Source organism: Centruroides sculpturatus, unplaced genomic scaffold (genome assembly GCF_000671375.1).
Source record: "Centruroides sculpturatus isolate CEXI.00-Female unplaced genomic scaffold, Cexi_2.0 scaffold84, whole genome shotgun sequence".
NCBI lineage: Eukaryota > Metazoa > Arthropoda > Arachnida > Scorpiones > Buthidae > Centruroides > Centruroides sculpturatus.
In genome coordinates, this window is record NW_019384316.1 from 949,014 (window position 1) to 974,407 (window position 25,394).

Genomic DNA, 25,394 nt, shown 5'->3' on the forward strand with positions numbered 1-25,394 from the left:
AGTTTTGGGGTGAAACATTTCTAAATGCCCAATTGGTTACAATGACAAAACTAGGATTTTCATTACTGTTCTGTTTAATTTTACATAATTGTTGCATTGAATGTTTAACTTTGCATTGATAATTATATAGAGTTTATATAAATTTTATCTGTACAGGAGTATTATTTAACTTTTTCATTATAAAACATTTTCTTCAGTTGAGGATTCGTCATAATTTTTTAGTTCAAATTCTGGAAATGAATTAAAAATGATGATTAATGCAAGGTTAATGTTATCTAAAAGATTCGGAATCATTTAAAATAATTAAAAATTAATTCTAATTTTAAATAAATTTATAAATACTAAATGCAGGGCTTCGGAGTCGGAGTTTTGGTGTTTTAGTCAGAGTCGGAGTTGGAGTCGGTAGATTTTTACGCGACTCTACAGCCCTGGCAGGGCTGTGGAATCGGAGTTTTGGAGTTTTAGCCGGAGTCGGAGTCAGAGTCGGATTGGTAAGGAAGAGTCAGAGTCGGTAGATTTTTACGCGACTCCACAGCCCTGACTAAATGAGAAGAATGAATTTTTTATAAAGTTCAATAATTTTAATAGATTTTGTATTATTATATTTACAGAAGAATGCGAAATTAAGACCTTGCTTGTTAATTAATTATTTATTTATATTTATTTCATAAATATTAAAAAGTATTTCATGATAAGTTGTTCTATTGTTATTTAGATGTTAATGATAAATGGAAATCTTATTTAAATGAAATAGAAGAGGCATTGAAAGTATATGAACCCTGCAATGCAACAGATTGCTCTTGCCATAAAAAGTAAGATAAAAGTGACAAATAATTAATTATACTTTTGGGAATTTGGATTATAACTTATTATTAACTTATTGTTAACTTGTAAGCCGAATTAATAATAATTTGATAAATCTTTAATTTTGAATGCTGCTTGTCTTGAACCATGTTTATATTAAAAAATTTATTTTCAAGCATTAATGTGAGTTTGCTACAGTTCTAGACAAGTGACATTTGGATTTGAAGATTTACCGAAATATTATTATTAATTTGGTCTACGAGTTAGAGGTTTTTAGCATGATAAATAATAATTATTATTATTATTCTTTTGATTAAATAAATTACAGTAGACCCCCTATAACGCGAAGATACGTTCCTCATTATACGAATTTCGCGTTGTTGGAATCCTTGCGCTGTGATTGGCTCACGTATTTGACACGTGTGAAGTTTACGGACTACGGCTGTTTGAAAGGTTTTCTTCCATAAAATTAATCGATTCTAGACTAATCCGACTTAACATTTCCAAAATACGTATATTTTTTTTTTGGAAATAATCCATATAAACTACGCCATAAACAAAAAATTGTAGGATTACTTACCGAGTGTGCACCATTCGACATCGCCGTTGCTCAAGCTTGTTTTCGTCGCGGAACAGCTCAGCAAACCACGGCTGCGATTTCTGATGTTATTTTTCTGCAAAAACTTCGCTGAACTTTGGAGACATCATTAATATAAATAATTTTTATTGCCGTTGAATAAGAAATGTTTCTTTCACAAGAAATGTATAAAATTGCAGTACTGTATTAGACTTACGGTACCTAATTTACATACTGTACAGACGATAGTAAACTCAACTTACTCGCCTAAACTCTCCGTAGCGTGGCGCTGGACGGCGGAAAGTATATATATAATTATAATAAAGTTACAATAAATTAAGTTAATATATAATTATATATACAGTACCTAATTTATATATAATTATATGTACAGTACCTAATTTATATATAATTATATGTACAGTACCTAATTTATATATAATTATATGTACAGTACCTAATTTATATATAATTATATGTACAGACGAAACTAAACTCAATTTACCCGCCTAAACTGTCCGTAGCGTTGCGCTGGACGGCGGAAAATAGTTCGGCTGCTCGTCCACGATGACGAGTTGGCGATGACGTTTTACGCGTTCCTTTATATGAATACTGCTGCAATTTTTTCGCCGCGTCATAGGAATCTATGTTATTGGAACCTGCGTTATAGGGGGTCTACTGTATAAAGATAAAATTTTTTTTGAAACGATTAAAATTATTTAGCTTTCGTTTCATTATAGTGTATTGATGTATTTACTAATTATTGACAAAAATAAATCTTTTAAACCAACAGATTAATTTAAAAACTATTATTAGTTTTAAAATAAACCATGTAGTTTTAAAGATTTATTTTTTTTATTTATGATATGTAAATAAAATCAAATATAAATAAATTTCAATTACTCTTTTCAAATATGTTTTAGACTAATCAAATAATTAATAGTTTTATCACTAGGCATCATAGGTAATTGCCTAGGGCAGGGATGGCCAACACATAGACCGCGGTCGACCGCAAAGGTTTTGAAAGTAGCCCGCGAAGCTAAAGTTGAACAATTTGCTTTTACTTAAACTAATGTTTAAAAATCTTAATTCGATAATTTATTCTTACAATAATAGACTGACTGTAACGTACCCATAGTGTTTGTATTTATCCCGATGAACAATGCAAATGAATGTTAACGCATGTGCATATAAAAATCCTAAAATTGTTCGCCCATATTCATAGTCGCCCGCAGACTATATTTTACCAAAAAAGTAACCCCTAAGGGATAAAAGTTTGGCCACACCTGGCCTAGGGCATTACAAAAAGAGGAACACCAGCTTTTCATTACTAAAAAAATGAACAGAGAGTAACCATGATTTTTTCTTCTTAACTATTACCTGTAATGAGTCATTATCGTTACTTGTTTGTAATGGTTATGCATTATTTGTATTTATCAAAGTGACACAGTCAGTTCAACAGTCCACAATACATGATACACAATTTGTGATGTTTAATGTCAAATTGTTGTTTTACCATTTATAATGACATGTAATAAACATCAATAAAACAGTGATTGGCACTGCATCTTGTACTGTTTTATTCAGAACGTTGAATCTTTGTTAAATTAAAACATGCACTGATGCACTGAAATATTGCCTAGGGGTGAAATGATTTTAAAACTGGTATATCCTGTTTGCACTGAGCATTTCAATCTAGATTGAGATAAGATCGGCGACTGTGCCAGTGGTGCGACCTCGCCACCATTTCAATCTCGACTGAAACAAGGTTCAATCATGATCAACTTGAGAGTTTTTGAAAATAGATCCAGTCATAAGAGAGTTTCCACAATCCCAAGCGCACGAGAAGAAACAAGATGGCTGTGGAACACATGTCGTGCTATCAACAGAAAAATAAAAAGATGTTTGGAGAGACAATGAGATCTGGCTATTATTAGATATATGGCAAGAAAAACTATTTATTTGTAACCAAAACTTCCATTTTGTTTCTTGGTGTTTGTGACTTATCGAGTAGTTATGTTAGATTTATCATTGCATGCAATAGTAGTAGTAGTAGTAGTAGTTGAAAGGACCATGGCCGAAACACATAGGTATAGCNTCAAAAAGAATAATGTAAAAGGTTAGCGAGTATTGTCGGAAAATAGGCTGCCAGACAAATAGAAAAATTTATTGTTAGCAAATAAGTATGTAAATGAGGGGAGTGATCTCATACAGAATTGTGACGTCACCTCACAGTATAAAAACCGAATCTCAAGTGAAGATGCCTGAGGTGAACTCCAGATAGCAATGAGATTGGTGAGCTTAGTAGCAGTGAACAAGAGAGGTGTCCGATAGGATCAAATAGTTCCAAGGCGATTTTGAAGTTATTCGATTTGTGGATCGACGAATAGAGAAAGTCTTGAGAGTTGAGGAAATAGGTTCCTAGTATATTGAGGTGACAATTAGGATCTTTAATTCATAAGAATTATTGTTTATAAGTTAAGTCTTTGAATTTTGTCGAATTCCAAAGGGGAATAGATTTAAGTTAGAAACTAGATTGATTTGAGTTTTGTCAGGTTGATTCTTGTTGTGTTTCATTGAATAAATTTATGTTTGATTGTTACTAAATTTTGTAAATGGTTTATTACTAGAAATTTATTAAATATTTGATTTGTTATTGACAAACTTGGTCATTATTTAATTTCGGTGCACGCTAAAAGTCCAGGCCTGGCACGCTAACGCGAATCCGCATAAAGTACCCGTTAGGGAACGGCTATATCCAGCACACAGTCATGTCGTTAATCGTTGGAAAGTCGGAAAAATAATATAGTACTTTACATCTTTAATGTTGTATAAATATTTTATAGAAAATTTTCATTAATCATTATTTTGTTTATTTGTCAAGCCCACATTCTTGACTTTGTTGGATAATTGAAGTTTACTGTATTATTAATATATATTAATACGGAAGTATATACATGTATAACTTATTATATTACAAAGATCATTTGGTTATATTATATTATATTTATTTTACATAGAATTTTAGAAAAGCTGTCAGGCAGTTGACTTCCATTTTTATCATTTTTTGGAAAGACCATGTTCATTTTCTAGTTACTATACGAAATATGACAGTTGCAATGATTCTAGTTATGGTTTACTAATAAAAGTTTAGATCATTGATTATGAAGTACAGTTCAATAAAATATAAAAGTTTCTTTTGTTTATTTTAGAGTTATTGAGCAAGATCTTGCACCTTGGATGACATCAGGAATAATGCAAGAAATGTTGGAAGCCGTAAAAGATAGAGGAACTCATTATCAAATTATTAATCATAAATTATATCGTGAAGACGAATGTATGTTTACTTTCAGGTAATATATAATTTAGAACTATATTAAATTTCTTATTAACAGATAAAACGGATTTAAACAATTACATGTATAAATCATTAAACAATAAATTAATTATACATCCGATTATGTATTTTAGATGCACTGGAGTGGAACATTTTATTTTAGAAATTATTCACAAATTACCAGATATGGAATTTATTTTAAATACTAGAGATTGGCCACAAGTTAATAAGCATTGGATGACATATCCTGTATTTTCTTTTAGTAAAGTAAGTCATTTTACTTTTAATTTATCCTGTAAATGTGATCATAGGTAAAGTTATAATGCCACTGAATTATACAAAATATTGTTTAAAAGTCCATAATTTTGTAGGTAAAATTGTAGCTCTGAATTAGATGGTTGGGACCTTATCAGAACTGTAGATCATGCCCATAAAAGTAAAAAAAGTCAAAGGAAGCAATGGTCTACATATGACCCTTCACAAGATAGTGATGAGTCTGGGCTGCTTGTTAAATGTGCAATAGTCTTAACAGAGCATTCATCTTCCAGGGCACAGTTCCATGGAGCCCTGGAAGTAGTTGATGCAATGGTGTTTCTTATGTTTTATGAGGTTTGAACCATCTCTATAAAGTGGAAAACAGTTGATTTTTAGCATTGTTCTGAGAAATTATTCCAGAATTTTTCATTTTCCAGATTCAGGCTGATTCAGGGAGGCTATATCTTGTGAAGAGTTATATGTAGAGCATTGGTTTCTTTGAATATTTTTATGAGCATGGTCTACAGCTATGATAAGGTTCCAACCACCTCATTCAGAGCAGCAATTTTATCATTCTGTGTGGTTTTTTTCCTACCTAAAATTAAAGAAACATTTAATTTTTGTTTAGATTTGTATAGTTTCCAATAAAGTTTTCAATGTACATCTTTTATGATAGACGAATAACATTACTGATTATTTTCAATCTTACATCATTGGAAAACAAGATTTTTTTTTTATTAATTTAGAAATTGTTTGTCGTAATAAAATATTCATTAAAATAAGATTAAAAGTTAAAAGTTTTACTGTATTTTCTGAAAAACTATAAAGTTTTTCATGTCAGTGTGGATGTAGTATTTCTAAGAACAGTAATTTATGACTGAGTCTATACATTAATTCATTTAATGATGCATTTATGTGCATGGATGAGATATTAAAAGTGGGAGTTTAATGAGTGCAGAAAATTATTAAAATAAAAGATCTCTTGGCCTCTAAAGTGCTGAAAATGGATCATGTGAATCCCATAATTAAAACAATTAATTTTATTAGAATTAGAGGACTAAATCACTGCCAATTCACACAATTTTTAAAAGATCTTGATGAAAAATATTTAGATATTCCATACTTTGCAGAAGTACAGTGGTTTAGTCACAGATCAATGCTTAAGCAATTTTTTGAATTGCATAAACATATTGTTACGTTTATGGCTGAAAAGGGCAAACCGATTTAACACAGTGATGAATATGGCTTGACTTTGCATTCTTAATAGGATGATGGAACACTTAAATAATTTGAACGTTAAACTTCAAGGAAAAAAATGTAATTGTTATGAAACTGTACTCAAGTGTTCAAGCTTTCAAAATAAAATTAAAATTGTGGGAGTTGCAGCTACGAGAACAAAAACTTGACCATTTCCCTAGCATTCGTGGGATCGGCATGTACAAAGCAAATAAATTAGCAGATTTTTCTAACCATTTTCTTGATCTTATTGCTGAATTTGATAATTGTTTTGTAAATTTTTGTGAGCTCAGTATGTACGACTTTCCTCTTTTTAACGATCTATTTATGCTCGATGTTGGTAAAGCACCGACTTACTTGCAAATGGAACTAATAGATTTGTAGTGTGATACTGCCTTAAAAAGTAAGTTTAATAATGTTGGCATTTTATACAAAAGTACTTCAAAAATCAAAATAGCTATCCCAACTTAAGGAACCATGCTGCCTACATTTTATGCATGTTTGGAAGTTCATGTGTGTGTGAACAAATGTTTTCAACAGTGAAGATTATTAAATCTAAATACCATTCAAGATTTACAGATGAACATCTTCAGTCCGTTTTGTAAATCAATACAACATCGTTGACATCAAACATCAAGGAGATAATGAAGCGTAAAAGAAGTCACATTTCTGGATCCTCAAAATAATAGAGAGATTGCGGTCGACGTTTTCAATGCGAAAACGTGTATGTCGGACCTTCAGCGCCACCATCCTGTAAGCCTAGAGGTTTGACAATGGCATCTGGAATGTCAAGCATGATTCCACTGACATTCCAAATGCAATTGTCAAACTTCTAGGCTTACAGGATGGCGGCACTGAATGTCCGATGTACACATTTTCGCGTTGAAAACGTCGGCCGCAACCTCTCTAATATTTCGGTTTAATACGTCTCTACTTAAAAAAAAAATTATAACTTTTTTTTAATAAAATCATTTTTTTTTTATATACTTCTCACTTATACTTAGTATTATTACATTTGCATTTTTAATCTGGCCCGCTGTCATACTCGAGACAAAAAATTGGCACTTAAAGAGTTTGAGTTTGACACCCCTGATTTAAATAATATTTACTTCATTTCTTACCATAAACTTAAATATAATTACTGTGTAAGGTATAAATATTCTAAATTAATTACTGTTTTAATTAAAAAACATAGTTAATCTATATTTAATAGATGATACAATGATCTGGATCAACTTGAATCAGTTCATTTTAATTATTGAAGGGAGAATTACTAGAAAATTGGAAGGACATTAAACAAAGTTATGATTACTTTGAAATTTAGAACTAAAATGTTTGATTCAACACTTTGAAATTAAAAAAACAATGACTAATTATTTCATATTTTAGTCAATATAAAATATTCAGTTCATTTTATCATTAGAATAATTTATATTTAAATACTTCTAGACATCTCAATATTTAGATATTATGTATCCAGCATGGACATTCTGGGAAGGTGGACCTGCTATTAGTCTTTATCCAACAGGTCTTGGAAGATGGGATTTACAAAGAAAAATCATTTCTAAGTATGCTTGAATTAATGATTTTATTTAATATACTATATAATATGATCATATATAACTTTGTTTTTTTTATAAATATAGACTTAAATCTTTATGAGAATAAGATGATGTTTAATTATTGTATATGTAATAATGATGAATGTATAAATTTGGTTCCATTTTAAACATTTTATTTTCCAAAAGGTTTCTATACCAAGGCATATAGGAGTAAAACTAGATATTGTCTTCCATGAAAACTTTTAAGTTAAAAGTTTTAACTTAAAATTCTTTTCTAGCAGAGATTTGTAAAAATTGTTTATAGAAAAGTCTATTAATTATAGTTGACTTTACAAAAGTTTATATGCTTTTAACTAGTTCAAATGTATCAATATATCCTTTTAATATTAGAGTCAATAAAACCAGTCTTTTCACTAATTATAGCCTTATTTATTTAAAAATAATAATAATCAGTTATCATCATCAATATAGGTGAGTTCTAAAGTTATTATAATAAGTTGATTTTAATGTACAGTCGACCCCCCTATAACACTATTGATTTTTCCATTTTATATGAATTCCATATTGTACGAGTCACTTAGATTTTACAAATACGTGTGCCGGGCTGTGAACGGCTCATGTATTTGTAAAATCTAAGTGACTCATACAACATGGAATTCATATAAAATGGAAAAATCAACAGTGTTATGGGGGGATCGACTGTATATTTATTGAATTTTCTATAAAAACTAATTAATAAAAAGAAAAAAATGCTCGTGCAAGTGTTGTTTTGGATGATTTAGTTCTAAAGGAAAATTAAATATTACAACACAGCTCCATTATAAGGCAATAAAATTTAGTGAAGAAACTTGAAGTTATTCGTTAAGTTTCGTCAGTAGAAGTAACTTTATTGATGCCAATGGAGATATAAGAAATTAAAATGATATTGGAATCACATTGTTAAATTACCTAGTATTGGACATAACATTAGAATGTACTTTTTAATAGAGTAGTTATGAGTAGTAAAATTTAATTAATAACAGGTCAGTTATTTAGTTACTTCATAATGTAATGAAAAAATAGTATATATTATTTCTATATTAATATTTATTTATCTGTGAATTGGCTAGTAAGTTTCAGAATAATTTTAAGAATGTCTGAAAATTTTAGTTTGCAATTGTTTCTCATTTAACTATAATTAATTTATTTTTGATTCTAGTTATATGAAATGATTGTAATTATATTACAGTAATACCTCGACTTACGCTACCCTGACTTACGCGAACTCAGAGTTACGCGATTTTCAAATCTTGTTGATTCGTCTTTAGTTTGAGCGCCACGCAACTCTCGATTACTCACTCCCCACACTATTGTTCAGCTTAAATGTTCGGACGTGTCGCACGAAATCAACACATAGCTACAATTTATTTTGTGTTACTGATTTCTGTTTGTTATACAGAGACTTGAGAGACTCTATGTGGTGATTTCTTGCAACCGTGAACAAATCAAAAGACAAGATAAGATTAACAAGAACATTTACTAGCTTACATACATCCGACTTGGATTTTACACAAATTGCGAAATTATACCCCGACTTACACGAATTCGACTTACGCGGTTATCGCTCGGTCCCACCTATCGCGTAATTTCGGGGTATTACTGTATATCATTTATTTAAAACTGGTTATTAAGGTCTGCTAAGAAGTGGCCTTGGAAGAAAAAGAAACCTGTAGCATTTTTCCGTGGTTCACGTANAATGAATGAAATGAAATGTAATATAATTACAATCATTTCATATAACTAAATCGCAAAACTCTGGGTTCGCATAAGTCAGGGTAGTGTAAGTCGAGGTATTACTGTAATTATATTACAGTAATACCCAGAGTTTTGCGATTTTCAAATCTTGTTGATTCGTCTTTAGTTTGAGCGCCATGCAACTCTTGATTACTCACTCCCCCCACACTATTGTTCGGCTTAAATGTTCGAACGTGTTGCACAAAATCAACACATAGCTACAATTTATTTTGTGTTATTTATTTCTGTTTGTTATATCTACGGAGACTTGAGAGACTCTATGTGGTAATTTTTTGCAACCGTGAACAAATCAAAAGACGAGATAAGATTAACGAGAACATTTATTAGCTTACATACATCCAACTTGGACTTTACACAAATTGCAAAATTATATTCTGACTTACATGAATTCAACTTACGCAGTTATCGCTCGGTCCCACCTATCGCGTAAGTTCGGGTTATTACTGTATATCATTTATTTAAAACTGGTTATTAAGGTCTGCTAAGAAGTGGCCTTGGAAGAAAAAGAAACCTGTAGCATTTTTCCGTGGTTCACGTACAAGTGCCGAAAGAGATCCTCTGATTCTGTTATCCAGAAGTCATCCTGAATTAGTTGATGCTCAGTATACTAAAAATCAGGCATGGAAGTCTGATAAAGTAAATATATTTGATACTTAATAAAATAACGATATAATTAAATATTCTTAATATTTTTTTTTAAACTAATTTCGATTTGCTTTATCTCAAGGATACATTAGGTGCTAAACCAGCAAAAGAAGTACTTTTGGAGGATCATTGTCAATATAAATATTTATTTAATTTTCGTGGTGTAGCAGCTAGTTTTCGCTTAAAGCATCTTTTTCTCTGCAAATCGCTGGTTTTTCATGTTGGATATGAGTGGTTAGAGTTTTTTTATCCAGCTTTAAAACCATGGGTTCATTACATTCCAGTAAATAAAGATTTGCATAATGTAAAGTGAGTATGATACATTATTTTTTGTGTTGTTATATTACTTTGATTATATAATAACTGAAAATATTAAAATTAGAAAATTTATTTAAAATTTCCCAAAAGAGACAATAGAGAGGTTTCTGCCGACGTTTTCAACACGAAAACGTGTATGTCGGACGTTCAGCGCTGCCTTTCTGTGAGTGTAGAAGTTTGGCAATGGTGTTTGGAATGTCGAGCATGATTCCACTGACTATCCAAACACCATTGTCGAACTTCTATACTCACAGGAAGGCGGCACTGAACGTCTGACGTACACGTTTTTACGTTGAAAACATTGGTCAAACCTTTCTAATATGTAAAAGGTGTCCTTGAACTTTATCTTTTTCACTTGTCAGGAATTTTGAGTTTTTGTTGAAGTACAAATCCATTGACTTACAAATATTAATTATTAATTCAGAAAGTATCGGTTAATAAAATTTTTAATACCTTTAATCTATTACTATAAAATATATCTTGTATTTGTCATCTATCTATAATTTATTTTAATCTATGATTGTGATATATTTTTAGATATATTATTTAAATATATATCCAAATTATTTATTTTATTTAAATAAAAATGAACAGAATACCTTAAAGTCTTGAAAAAAATAAGTGCTTTAAACTTAAGAAGTAATATTTTTATAATAAACATATATAATTTTAATTATAAAAATTACAGTTTGTTCTATTTATATGTTTAAAATGTATCATTTTGATTCCATAAGTTTGGTTTAGAAAATATGTAAAATTTATGTAATTTTAATTGAAATATAATAATAATTATGGTAACTTATTAATAGAGAACTGCTTGATTTTGCAAAAGAAAATGATGTTGAAATGAAGAAGATAGCAGAAAGGTTAGTTTATATAATTATGTTTTAATATTTTATTTAATTATAGAAGAATCTGCTTATTGTGATCATGGATATTATCATCAATTGTCTAATATTATCAAACTGACGTGGTCTAAAGCAATGTTTTTCAACCTGCGGGTCACAAAGCCTTACACGGGGGATCGCGGGTAAAAGAAAAAGACAAGTGTTTGTAGGTCCTACACAACAATAAAAAAAAACCTACAATTTCAGGTAGAAGGCTGTACCTGTTTATTTTACAGTATAATTGGTTTTTTAATTGATAATTAGGTCTCAACAGAAAGAAAATTAAATACAGTACGTAGTTTTTAAAATCACTGTTATAGTTTTAATATGGTCTTGGGGGGTTGCCAGAAGTTTCTAACTTGTAAAGGGGTCGCATATTCAAGAAGGTTGAAAAACACTGGTCTAAAGCATAAAAGTTAAAGTACATTTATAGAATTTAATGCTATCAAGCTTATATATTGGCTTCTAGTTTGAGGACTTATCACATCTTTTGGGGAATGTTTTCAATTGGACACAGCGGGACATTTTTGGGCTATTCTATTGATATTTTATTAAATATGCATTTCGGACAGTTCTGTTCCTCTTCATTTTAAACTACGTACTTTTTGGGTTACGAGTTCTTTTACAGTTATATTATGTTTTTTTAAAAAGAAAAACTACAATAATAATATATCTATATATACAGATATGTTTTGTTACATTGTATAAAAATATACATTTTTGATGGGAATACGTCTTTAAATTTGCTTCCGTAGTGTTAGGCAATTCAGAAAACTGATGATAACAAAATCAGGGGATAGAGTTTGGCATTGCAGCTATGTATCTATCATCTACATCTAAAATTTAATTACACCACTCGATAGTTAAAGAATCAAACAATTCATTATGTTGAGTGGAGACTGTGACGCATCGCGCGTGGCAGAGGGGGAAGCGCTGCCATTTTGAGGTCGTTTCACCGCCTCACATACTTTCCGTTTAGTATACATTTTGACTCAAAGAAGCTATGATGCTCGTTTGAGTTTCAATTTACAGCTCTCATCAGTATTTATCGATTGCGTACACAAAATATAAGTGTGGAATAGTTATGGTGAATATATATGGTTTAAAGTTAAAAATTAAGAAAACTTAATACAATTGGAAAGGGCTTCTCAAGAGTAATCCAATGATACCCATAAAACACCATATGATAGAGTGAAACGGTGCTGGAAACATAAAAATATTACCTATTAACGTACATGTATTCATGTAAAACACACGGTTGTGTCCTCCAACACAGCCACACCCCACAATTCTTTTTTTATTCATTTTTATTGGTTTTTTTTCTGGGATCATTTTTAAGGATATATTAAATCTATAAATATATTTTATAAAATATTACAAAATTGACTACAGTTTATTAAGAATAAAAAAAAAATCTTTTAAATTACTCACTTTCTATAATGGAATTTTTAATCTCAAAAAGCCTATTAGAGAACAGAAACCAAATTGAATACAGAACTCAAATTGAATTTTTAAATGGCCGAGGTTCGAGCATGTATCCTACACAGAGATTCTATATCATAAAAAAAATAATAAACCAGCAACGAGTTGCTCAACTTTCCCAGAAACATTTAAAATTTTGGTGGTGCCATCTGTTATTGTATTTTATTTTAAGAAATTTTTATGTTTTTAACTGTTACAAAATGACAAAAAGCTTAATTTTGAAGGGGAGGAATGAATTTTATAAAAAACTGTAAATTGCGAATCACACCTAAATTCAAACTTTCCAGCAAAATAAAAGTCTAAAAATTATGAAATTCGAACATTTTTGGCCACTAAATTTATCAGCCTTCCTCAGGAAATATAAACTGAAAAAACTGTTCTATAAATAGAACGTAGCTGCCTTGTAAATTTTTAAAAGAACGAAAATGGCTGTGACGTATCGCGTATGACATATATTATGAGTCTAGATGTGTTTCCACGCAGGACGTATATTATGAGTCTAGATAGTGTTTCCACGCAAATAGAGATGAATTTTATTTCCATATTTCTGTCTGTACGGTTGGAACATTACTTCTGCATATTGAGAGATTACTTCCTAAGCTCTATCCCTGAGGCACAATCATAACACTCGCAGTTACTCACTTATTATGCTATTTGTCCAGTTTTCATTTTAACAAGCATATCTACATCCAAAAATGTGGAGTACCCATGAGTTAGCCCCATTTCAGGGGCTCTCTGTGAATTGGTCCTACGACAATTGGAGGAGTGGTCATTAAAAAACATCAAACATAACATTCTGCTTTACACCTGATATATCAATGACATTTTAATTGTATGGAGAAAACATTCTGATATTGGGGAGGTGTTAAAGGTGTTTAATAATAACACCTATGGATTAATGCTAAAGTTGTAATCAGGAAAGCTGTAATAGCATTAATTTCTTAGACATCAAGATTCAAGTAGCTGATAACAAATTCACCACAGCAATTTACTGCAAAGCTACTTATGTCCTCCCCTATTCATACCTTCCAATTCAGCAGACCCATGGTCATATAAGACATTCGCATTCTGCAAACTAGTGGCCAGAGCCTACTCCCATTCTACACATTGTCGGATACCAACAAGGAACTGGAACATCTCAAACAGGTAGCATCCAACCACGGATATGGCCGCACATTTATTGACAATCTGGCATCCAAATATCTAGCTCATTCATCCAACAATGTTAACAAAGCAGAGACAAATCGGGTGGTCTTAGACTACAAACCATCGCTACATCGCATATATAGAAGGATTGCAAATAATTTAAACATACTCCTTACCTATAGAAGGAAACCCAGCATTTTCCGCCTTCTCTCAAATGCAAAGGACGGCATGGAGGACGCTCTGGTTCCTGGGATTTACCACATCCCCCTACATGACGAGAGGTTTGACAGATTACTATCTTACGTAGGATCCACATACAGATCGCTGCAAGCCAGACTAAAGGATCACAAATATGACATGCTAAAAGGTAACATCAATACGGCTTTAGCATGGTATGCCAGCGATCTGAGGATTCCCCCATTGGGACCAGGCCAGGCTAATAATAACATAAATAAATAAATAACACATTTTTTGTTTGGGATTTATAAGCTTACTGTAAAACTTTTTATTGTATTTTGATTTTAAACACAAAATGTAAATCTACAATGAGCTTAATACACAAGGTCTTCGACAGGCAAAGTATTAAAATTTTAGAAGCAGTAGAGATCTACAAGGCGAGAGGAGTGGAACCTGCATCAACACTGATGTCATTCATGTATCATCTGAGTGGAAACACTATCTAGACTCATAATATATGTCATACACGATACGTTACAGCCGTTTTCGTTCTTTTAAAAATTTACAAGGCAGCTACGTTCTATTTATAGAATGGTTTTTTCAGTTTGTATTTCCTGAGGAAGGCTGATAAATTTAGTGGCCGAAAATGTTTGATCTTCATAATTTTGGACTTTTATTTTGCTGGAAAGTTTGAATTTAGATGTGATTCGCGACTCTTCAGTTGCAGTTTATGGTGAGGTCGTATTTAAAACTGTAAATGCTAATAATGAGTAAAATTGTCATTAAATTCGACCCTACTGGAGATACACACAACAATGGGATGTATGGTATAAAAATAAATAAGTACAGTATTACAAGAATAAAGTAATTTTCCGTCAAGGTTTGTTATGATAAGTTACACACATGAAAGTGAACTACATACGCTATCATAAGTATTCAAACTAAATTTACTTACACAAATATGTAATTATTATATCTTTTGGATATGATTACTTGCATCTTTCTTTTCAATTGTCTCATTGATCTTGATACTGTAATATAGAGATCCCTATCATTAAGAGCTCTGCATGGTATAAGATTAAACGCCCTTATAAATCTTCCTTAGATTACTGCTTCCTTATGTGAACTACTGCTTTAAAAAAGCTGTGATATGTCACTCATTTAAACAGACTGTTTTGCTATACAGTGCTCTGTTAACTGGAATCTCACTGTATATAAAATATAAGGGAATATGTTGGAAAGATGGAAGAGTACTCTCTTAGCAAACTGCTCCTTTATCTGGATAATGGACTTAACTATAATGAATAAATCTCCAAGTTATACATTTTTTAATTATTATAACATGTCAATTTAATGTCAGATTTAATATAAACTAGAATTTCCACTTATTTTAGTCTCATTTACTTACCCAATTAATGTTAACATGCATTTATTATTGTCAGTCTTGGCTAGTTTCAAGTGATTACAATAAACAAATTCTGTATTTCTTTAGTAAGGTGCTCCACAAAAGTATAGAACCACTTCAAATTTACTATATGAAGGTTAGGAATTACACATAAGATGTAGCTATCTTTCTTATATTATTCAGGATTTATGAAAACATAATTTGTCAAAACTCATAGTTTCCTATATTGCAGCAAACAGTAGAAATTGTAAAAAAAACCGATTTTAAGCACCATAAAAGTATAGAATCGACTAGTAAATTAATGCAAAAAGAATTATATACTATAAAATAGTTTAATTTAGTAATTTATTTGCATACCACCTTCACTGATAACATCGAAAATGCAATTTGGCATGCTATCAACAAGGTTTTTTATGATTGATGCCTCAAGGCAGTTCTAAGCAGTGACAATTGCTTGTTTTAAGTGTTCAACGTCGGCATATAGATGATTTTGGTCATAAATTTGGTCAACCAAGATCCCCCAAATGTTTATTTATAGGGTTGCAATCAGGAGAACAAACTGCCCAATTTATTTATTTTCAAACCACTGTTTTATATCTTGTGATACGTGGCTAGATGCATTGTCCTATTGAAAAATAAGAGAAATTTTTCTGAATCTATGTTTGTATGGCAGCAATTTGTTCTTTAGAACTTGATAGTCGACACAGTTAATGTGACAGGTAACGAATGCCAAATCTGATTTTCTCAATGCAGGAAAAGCACCCCAAACCATAATACTCCCACCACCAAAGTTCATTTGCGTAAAGTACTTGGCTTTTTTTGTAAATTACACCAATAGAACCAATAAAACCAATAGAACCAATAAAAATTACACCAATAGAATGCTAAGCCACCTGGCCCATTGAAATTAAACTTTTTTTGTCCAAATAAAGATTATCTATACAACAAAAAAATTGCTATTTCATGTGCTAGCACGATAGGTCTAAATGAAACAAAAAGCTTGCCTTATTCCATTGAATGGCCATATTAAAATAAACAAACACCTTTCTCTATTCCAGCACACTTTTAATGCGTTGAAAAACGTTTTCGATCGTTTTAATTGATCATCATCAGTTCAAAATTCGAACTATACAACAAACAAAGTATTCGAAAAAATAGAAAAAATTTCACGTCGCTTATTTACAAATTAACGCTAAAGCTCATGCGCGTACTTATAAAACTTATAGATTAAACCTAAGTAATTACAGGTATACCTCGACTTACGTCGTTTCGAGTTACGTCGTTCCCGATTATACGTCGTTTGTCAAAAAAGTATATGGAAAAATAAAAATCAAGTTTAAGTNATTAGAGAGGTTGCGGCCGAAGTTTTCATCTGTAAAACGTGAACGTCGAACGTCGAGCGCCGCTATCTTGTAAGCGGCACTCGACGTTCGACGTTCACGTTTTAAAGATGAAAACTTCGGCCGCAACCTCGCTATTGTAAACAATACATAAATTTTTGATTGATTATTTTATGACGTGCTATACACATGGTCTTAAAACGAATTACAGTAGTTAGAAAACAAATGACTATTAAGTTTAACAAATTTAGATTTTTACAGCTATGATGATATGCTAAAGATATATGCACTTATGTTCAAAAAATAAGCATAATTGTCTAATCTGTAGATAAGAGTCCAGGTATGGTTTACAAAATGATTAGGATCCATAGAGAATGGGAAACTGATATAACAGTCCCATGAGCGTAACGGAAAAAGACCATTTTGTAGGTAGTGGTATAATGGTCAATGGCAACATTATACTTAAACTCTTTTCGCCCTGTGGACACTAAGAGGGTTTCACATAGTGCTAAACTTATTAATGGCTTTATGGACAGTGAAGATATTTGCTACATGAAATTCGTATGTGGAGGTGCTCTAGCCTTTCACTGAGAACACTCCAAGATCTTCAAGGTGCTATTGTTCAAGAATGAATTTTGCTTCCAGCAGAGCTTATAAACACCATTATAACCAGCATGAGAAATTGCTATTCATCATGTGTGCATGCGGAAGGGAACCACATTCCATATTAATCATTTTCTTTTGCAAAAAGGATTAACAACAATGCTTAGTATCTTTTCTCATTATATTTGGTTTGGTATAATTTAGATAAAATTTTTTCTTCTCAATTGTTTTTGTTGCATAAAGAATACAATTTTCTGCTTGTATGTTATGTTTCATGCTGTTCTGGTCAGCAGTTCTTGAGATAATCCAAATTATTGGTTTTGCTTATCTTTTGGAAATGAGTATATATTACAGTAAAAAAACCTTTGATTTATATAATCTTTAAGCATTTGTCTGTCTCCTTCAATCATTAATAATAATTAACACGATTAGAGAGAAAGGTGCTTGTTTATTTTATTTAATATTTCCAGTAAGCATTTAGTTATTTATTTAATGGCCATATTTTTCCTAGCAAAGTTGAGTTGGACAGGTTTGTGTTCAGGCTTAAGAGCAGGAGCACTTCTCATTCAAGACTGAACAATGATGACATTGCCATGTAAACGTCATCATTCAAACGGTTTCGTGATGTACTTGAATTCTCAAATTTTACATGCGTGTATGCTGTGGAATTAGAAGCTGCATTAATAATTCATCTGCGGTCTTGCAGGGTAAGCTTTGAAGGACATCCACTTCTACGCTTTGGTCCATAATTTGCTGGATTTGACAAATAATGCTGAATGACCTTTTTTGAATGTTTGACGCTGTTTGCTGCTTTCTGATGACTTAAACCAGTACTTCTCAAAGCACCAATTTGTGCTTTCTTAAAATCTGTTAAATGTGTACCACGAGGCATGACGAAAGAAAATACTTTCACACTTCAAACTTGTGAGGAAGATGGCAGTTCTATACTTATGTGGCGGTATGTAAATTGACTTCCGTGTTATTTCACAGTCAGCTACGAATTAGTTTCCTAAAATTATGTTCTTATAAGTTAGGTGCTGAATTACACATAAAAAAATCTATTTCTATCTTTTAGTGCATGTTCTGACCTTAAAAGACCAATTTTTTGAGCGGTTTTATACTCTTGTGGGGCACCTTATAATAATTTTTTATATTTAAACCTAAAAACAATTATTTTTTTGTAATTTGTATAGGGGATATAACTTCATTTGGGACCATTTACAAATGGAAGATATATCATGCTATTGGTATGAACTTCTAAAACAATATAGTAAGTTATTAAAATATAAACCAAAGAGAAATCCTAATTATAAACAGATTCAAACAATGAAGAAAAATAAATAATGATTATAATTTTATAAAAAAATTTATATTTTATATTTCTTGTAATATTTTTAATATAAAAATTCACGAATGATGTTATTATTTGGAGTAAATTATTGTAATATTTCTAAATTTACAATATAAATCCAATCACTAGCATGCATACAGGTAATAAAGTATAAAGATTATGTAATTAAAAATTATAAAAATTAATCTTTAAATGTTTTTATTAGCAAATTATTATTTTATTTTTATTAATAACTTAATAATAATATAGAATAATATTTTGCATCTGTAAAATTTGTAAACTAAAAAGATTTAACTTGTAAAATTATGCGCCGTTAAGAATGGGCATAATTTTTGTGATCCGATCAGCCTTATATTCTTTCATTATTTTTTAATACTAATACGTATTTTGGAATATCTATAAAACGGTCAAAAATAATGTTGTACGCACTTTCTATAATTAAAACATTTATATATTGCATTACACGTCTTTGTAAAAACTACTAAATAATTATTTAGCAAGAAATTAATGTTTTCTTATAAGTAACGTACTTATGTTTAATTCCATTGCATTCTATATACATAAATTATTTGTTTAGTAATGATATTTTATGTACCGATTCATCTTTTAAATGGTTTATACATCTATGTAAAGTATTGCAAGCTAATAACTTGAGAACATCTTGACTGATGCAAACTGCTATCTTTCATGTTATTTTGGTTTGAAACGAGGTTTGTGACAATGATAAAAATTGTCATTCCTTGACCTCTCGTACAGGAACGGGACAACTTATAAATTTCAAGTGAATCTCTAGGGAAGTGTGTAATTTTGGATTCTGCAGAAAAAGATAACAAACTTTCATCTAAAACATTATTCTATAACTTGCATTTATTAAAAGTTATGGACAGTTGAAGCTCTGAGTTGGTTCGAATTGTTCAGTCCCTGCTCTCCGATTGCATGTTCAATTATAAGAAAATGTATACTAAATCTGAGAAAAAAATGCAATTTGAGCAAGATGATGTTCCGCACATTTCGACACGGATACGCATACCCTATTAAATCAGGAATTTGGTGACGTATAGATAGCCCATGGAGGACTCTTTCAATGGCTCTCTTATTTGCCTGATCTCACACTGTCCGGTCAACAATTTATATCAACCGAAAGCTTAAACTGTTGGTAACTTTTAATAGATACAAGTTATAAAAAAAATGCTTTAATGAAAGTTTATTTCCTTTTTCTGTAGAATTCAAAAATATACACTTTTTCTTTAAAGTTTGAAATTATAAAGATGTTTCCTGTTTCTTATGAAATAGGATAAGGAGCGACATAATGTTATCGTTACAAAGCTCGTCTGAATATAGTTTATATTGATCAAATTGTCCTCAAGTTATTTGCTTGTAATACTTTACGTCCTTGTATATAAGCATTTAAAGTTTTCTTCGAGTTATACTAAATATTTTTTCTGTTGTCATACATTATAAAATAAATATTTATTTTATAATAAATGTATTATTTAGTTTTAATATAAAATTGAGTAAAACATTAACAATTAAATGTTGTTCTATATTTTTATATAAATGTATTGCAGAACTTCATATTGACAAATTTGTTAGGAATTATTGTCCAGAATTTCTAGTTGGATAGGAAAATAAATGAAGTATTTAGGATATTTACAAAATTTCAAATTTTTGAAATAATAATAATAATAAAAAAATTATAACATCTTTAATAAATTAATGTTTTTAAATATTTTTTTGAGATTAGACTGCTTATCATCAATAAAAGGTTATGCTAAAGATATATGCACTTATGTTCAAAAAATAAGCATAATTGTCTAATCCGTAAATAAGAGTCCAGGTATGGTTTACAAAATGATTAGGATCCATAGAGAATGGGAAACTGATATAACAGTCCCATGAGCGTAACGGAAAAAGACCATTTTGTAGGTAGTGGTATAATGGTCAATGGCAACATTATACTTAAACTCTTTTCGCCCTGTGGACACTAAGAGGGTTTCACATAGTGCTAAACTTATTAATGGCTTTATGGACAGTGAAGATATTTGCTACATGAAATTCGTATGTGGAGGTGCTCTAGCCTTTCACTGAGAACACTCCAAGATCTTCAAGGTGCTATTGTTCAAGAATGAATTTTGCTTCCAGCAGAGCTTATAAACACCATTATAACCAGCATGAGAAATTGCTATTCATCATGTGTGCATGCGGAAGGGAACCACATTCCATATTAATCATTTTCTTTTGCAAAAAGGATTAACAACAATGCTTAGTATCTTTTCTCATTATATTTGGTTTGGTATAATTTAGATAAAATTTTTTCTTCTCAATTGTTTTTGTTGCATAAAGAATACAATTTTCTGCTTGTATGTTATGTTTCATGCTGTTCTGGTCAGCAGTTCTTGAGATAATCCAAATTATTGGTTTTGCTTATCTTTTGGAAATGAGTATATATTACAGTAAAAAAAAGCTTTGATTTATATAATCTTTAAGCATTTGTCTGTCTCCTTCAATCATTAATAATAATTAACACAAGTTTAATTTTCTTTGCTTCATATTTTGTATAAATTTTCATATTACATTTGGAATTGTAACAATTGTAAGCCAATTCTGTTATAGTTCAAGATATTATTATAGTTTTTTTTGTCATTGTTTTTAAATATAAAAATTTATTTTCAAAAATTTAATAGGTTGTATTGTAAAATATACAAAAATAAACTGATATTGGCTGAGTGATAAAACTCAGTTATGGCAGTTCTATCTGTATTTTTCACAAGTTTTAATGCTAGAAAACACATGAGAAACTTAAATAATTTTATTATTACTATATATATTAAACGTTTTAAATTTAATATATTAAAACACTTTCATTTTTTTTCTCTTCAAGCATTTGTTGCATCTGATCAGGGCTATTTCAAGCCCTTTTGGTGTCTCCAGCTTGAGGTTCTTTAGAGGCATTATACAATTACAGATCTACAACAAAAATATTAGTAATAAGTAGTGAGATGAGGTACCAGATATGCTCATGCCTTAATGCAGCATTGTGTCTGCGCTGCCTTTACTATTACTATCAGTGGCGTGCCGTCATTAGAAGCGTTGGAAGCGCCGCTTCCCTCATATTTTCTAAAAAATAAATAAATATTAATTTTAATTATATGAAAATAATCGCACAATATTTTATTATAACCGCATTATGTATCTTATTACAAATTTCTATACTACACGTGGAAAAAAACAAAACAAAAAATTGCTATTGTATATTAGAATATTAGTGACGGAGTGTAATCTCCTGTATTTTCAGATTACGAAAAGCAAGATTTGCGCATGCGCTTTACAGAACACCAACCTCACCCGGTGTAGCCGGTGGAAGCCTACGACCTTGGGTGAAAGCTGCACACATATAAGATTACAACTCTGTCAAGGACCGGTTCTGGGCTGTTAGCCGCCTGCCCACTAGATATTTCGATTACGTGAATAACGAGTAGATTTATAACTTAACCCAACCGATAAGAATTTACTGGTATGTTTTTACGATAGTTCTGTATAGTTGACAGGAGTTTAAAAAATCCATTAAAATATTTGATATATTTATTCCGCTCTCCGATTTTATATTACTCACGGATTTCGATGTTAAACCAGTGATATTACGATTTCGTACATCCCATCTTTAAGGGGATGTAGAAAAAAACGTGTACAATTCTTGTATAATGTTAAAAAATTAACCGTTACTTCGACAGCGTCATTTACAACTAAATTTAATGAATGAGAGAGATGCACCAGGTACAGAAAAGGCTCTAGAATTTATTTTCCTTAAATTTACGATTTATGTATCCGTTGTCGTAAAAATTTGTCTTTCCACTTTTTTCCCGAGACTACAAATATTCGAGTACAAAGTAACTGGTTTCGACTTATTTCTACTTAAGAAGTAGTTAAATAATTAAGCGATTAGGGAATTGGGGACGTAAACAAAACCCTGATGAAAGAGCCGGAATTTTACTTAAACAAAAGCCTAACCGGACCAATATCTAGCCGAGTACAGTGGGACTGATTTCTTCGTAATATTAGATGTAATAAAGACAGAAATTTTTCCAGTTCAATGAAAGTGAGTAAAAGTTGTAAATTTTGGAAATTTCCGTGGACACCTGGTCTTAAAACGAATTACAGTAGTTAGAAAACAAATGACTTTTAAGTTTAACAAATTTAGATTTTTACAGCTATGATGAGAAACGTTTAAAATTTACAACAACCCTGTCGCGTCCTTTGAGATATACTAGTGATGAGACAAAAGAGACATTAACCGGTATCGGCACCCTCGGGATTTGGCAAGCATGCACCGCACCGCACACCTACCAAGACCGTCTCTGATTCCATCCACGAGCCACTGGTAGGGAGCAATTTTAACTAGGTGGATTGTTTTAATATTTAAAAAGTAAAGACTATTTTATGTTATTTTTATGTACGTTTCTTCACAAAACTATATTTATAATTTTCTTTAAAAGTATATTCATACAATTGAATATTTTGTACCAGGTATGTATAATTGTATATCATCACACATTTTATTTTAACAAGTAAGTTTTTATAATTTTATTTTTAATTTTAGCCCTTATATTATAGCTAGCAATTTAGAATGTAATTGTGATATCGAAAATTTATTTCAAAAAGTTTTGGCTCGAGACCATATAATGAAAAAGAAAAAATTTGTTCGACATTTTCATGATAAAATTTATGAAGATATAAAATGGCTTTGTGGATGCATAAAAATGCAAAATTTGTTTTGTTGGCCTTGCCTACTATTTTCAAATAAAATTAGTGTGTAGAATGAGATTGGCTTTGACGATTTAAATAATTTGAGTAAAGCTGGCAAAAGACACGAAAATCCTAAATCTCGCATCGATTCTTTCGTAAAATTGAAGCAATTTGGAAATCAAAATAGAATAGAATTTAACATTAGTACACAATATAAAATATATATTGAAAATTATAACGAGATAGTTACGGCTAATAGATATATTTTAATTAGTAAATGTTATCGATGCGAGAATTGGCATTTAGAGGGCTATAGAATCTATTAAATCTAATATAACAGAGTTAATTATATTGAACTTGCTTATTTATTAAGTGCGTTAGATAATCTATTAATTAAAAATACATTTAGAAAAGTCTACGGTTTTTACTGGCTTATCGAACAAACGAATATGAATGGACCGTAGACCATTGCTGACTGATTGCCCCTGGAAGTCGGCTTCTTATAGAAACACAGCTTCCCTATCATCAAATGTCACGGCACGCCACTGATTACTATGTGAGGTAATTGTTGGAAATTAGACCTAATTTGCGAAGAAATGAATAGTGTTAATAATGTACATAGAAGCATAGATGAATTTCGACGTAAATGGTCCATTATGTTGTATATAACGACGTCTATTTACGATATTTTCGGTTACGACAAGTTTTTGTGAATACCAAATTTTGTCGTAACTTACGACAAACTTTCGTCGTAAGTTGCGATACGACGCTTTCGTAAATCCAGTCCCTGATTTGTCTTAAATAGAAGTTTGAATAGTCAAAATAGAAAGGTATAGACATCAAATATCGCACTAGTTAATACAGTACTAAACACTATTTCTATTTACTAATATATGTACGAGTATACATGGGCACGCTGGACAGTTGCTAGGGCCCCACTGCTCCTGTCTAAGTATTGTTTTGTGAGTAATCCTAAACAATGGAGTGTGGAAAAGGCTTTACCGATGATTTTATTTTCTTAGTAGTAAGGTTTCTTTAGCATTATATAAGTAGTAATGTTTATTTTTCAATATTTTTAGTGCACATGCTAAGGAAACCTATCTTAAGTACACAGGTTTAATACTTAAGTATTGAAATAAACCAAGATTTGAATACAGTTTTGTTGTTTACACATTAGTACAAATCTCCAAAGATTTAAGAAAGATGATTTCATTCAAGAAATATTTCACTTCTGCGTTTAAATTTGATAAAAAGAAAGTCGAAAGTCTGTTGTTGAAGTTTCCGAATCTTTGATCTGAAATGTAAACATCGAAAAAAAAAAATATACTTAAATTGCAATTATAATAGATAATTATTTATTTAAGAAATAAATATTTTTCCTAAACAAATCAGTCAATTGGTTCGAATATTATAACAAAGATAAATGTAAACGGTTACTTTATTTTAAATTGGGTTAATGAAATCTCTGTATAATTTTCCATTTAATGTTTCTTATAAAAGAAAATTTTACAGTTATCCACAAGTTTCCAGAACGTATTTTGAATTCTTCACAAGAGAACGTATGTCTTGGCATCCATTACTGGTCTGCAATTTTTAGTTTTTCATCGGTGGCATTGCTTTATAAAACCAGTTCAGGTAGATATTGTTGTACAGTGTTTGGCTGCTATAATGGCTAGACGTTTCTTTATAAGTTGTTTGAAGATGTACAGTACATACGTGGTGCATGGAGATT

The 25,394-nt window shown here is 30.7% G+C and overlaps 1 protein-coding gene across 1 annotated transcript in view; it reads left to right on the forward strand.

Annotated features, from left to right (window-relative positions):
- Positions 1-25,394, forward strand: part of LOC111623380 (protein O-glucosyltransferase 1-like) — a 98,294-nt gene that overhangs the window by 4,559 nt on the left and 68,341 nt on the right. The window contains exons 2-9 of the mRNA XM_023365933.1: positions 716-812; positions 4,594-4,734; positions 4,853-4,985; positions 7,659-7,777; positions 10,042-10,201; positions 10,293-10,519; positions 11,338-11,394; positions 18,762-18,838. Of these exons, the coding sequence (XP_023221701.1) occupies positions 716-812; positions 4,594-4,734; positions 4,853-4,985; positions 7,659-7,777; positions 10,042-10,201; positions 10,293-10,519; positions 11,338-11,394; positions 18,762-18,838 (1,011 nt within the window). The remainder of the gene's footprint in view (positions 1-715; positions 813-4,593; positions 4,735-4,852; positions 4,986-7,658; positions 7,778-10,041; positions 10,202-10,292; positions 10,520-11,337; positions 11,395-18,761; positions 18,839-25,394) is intronic.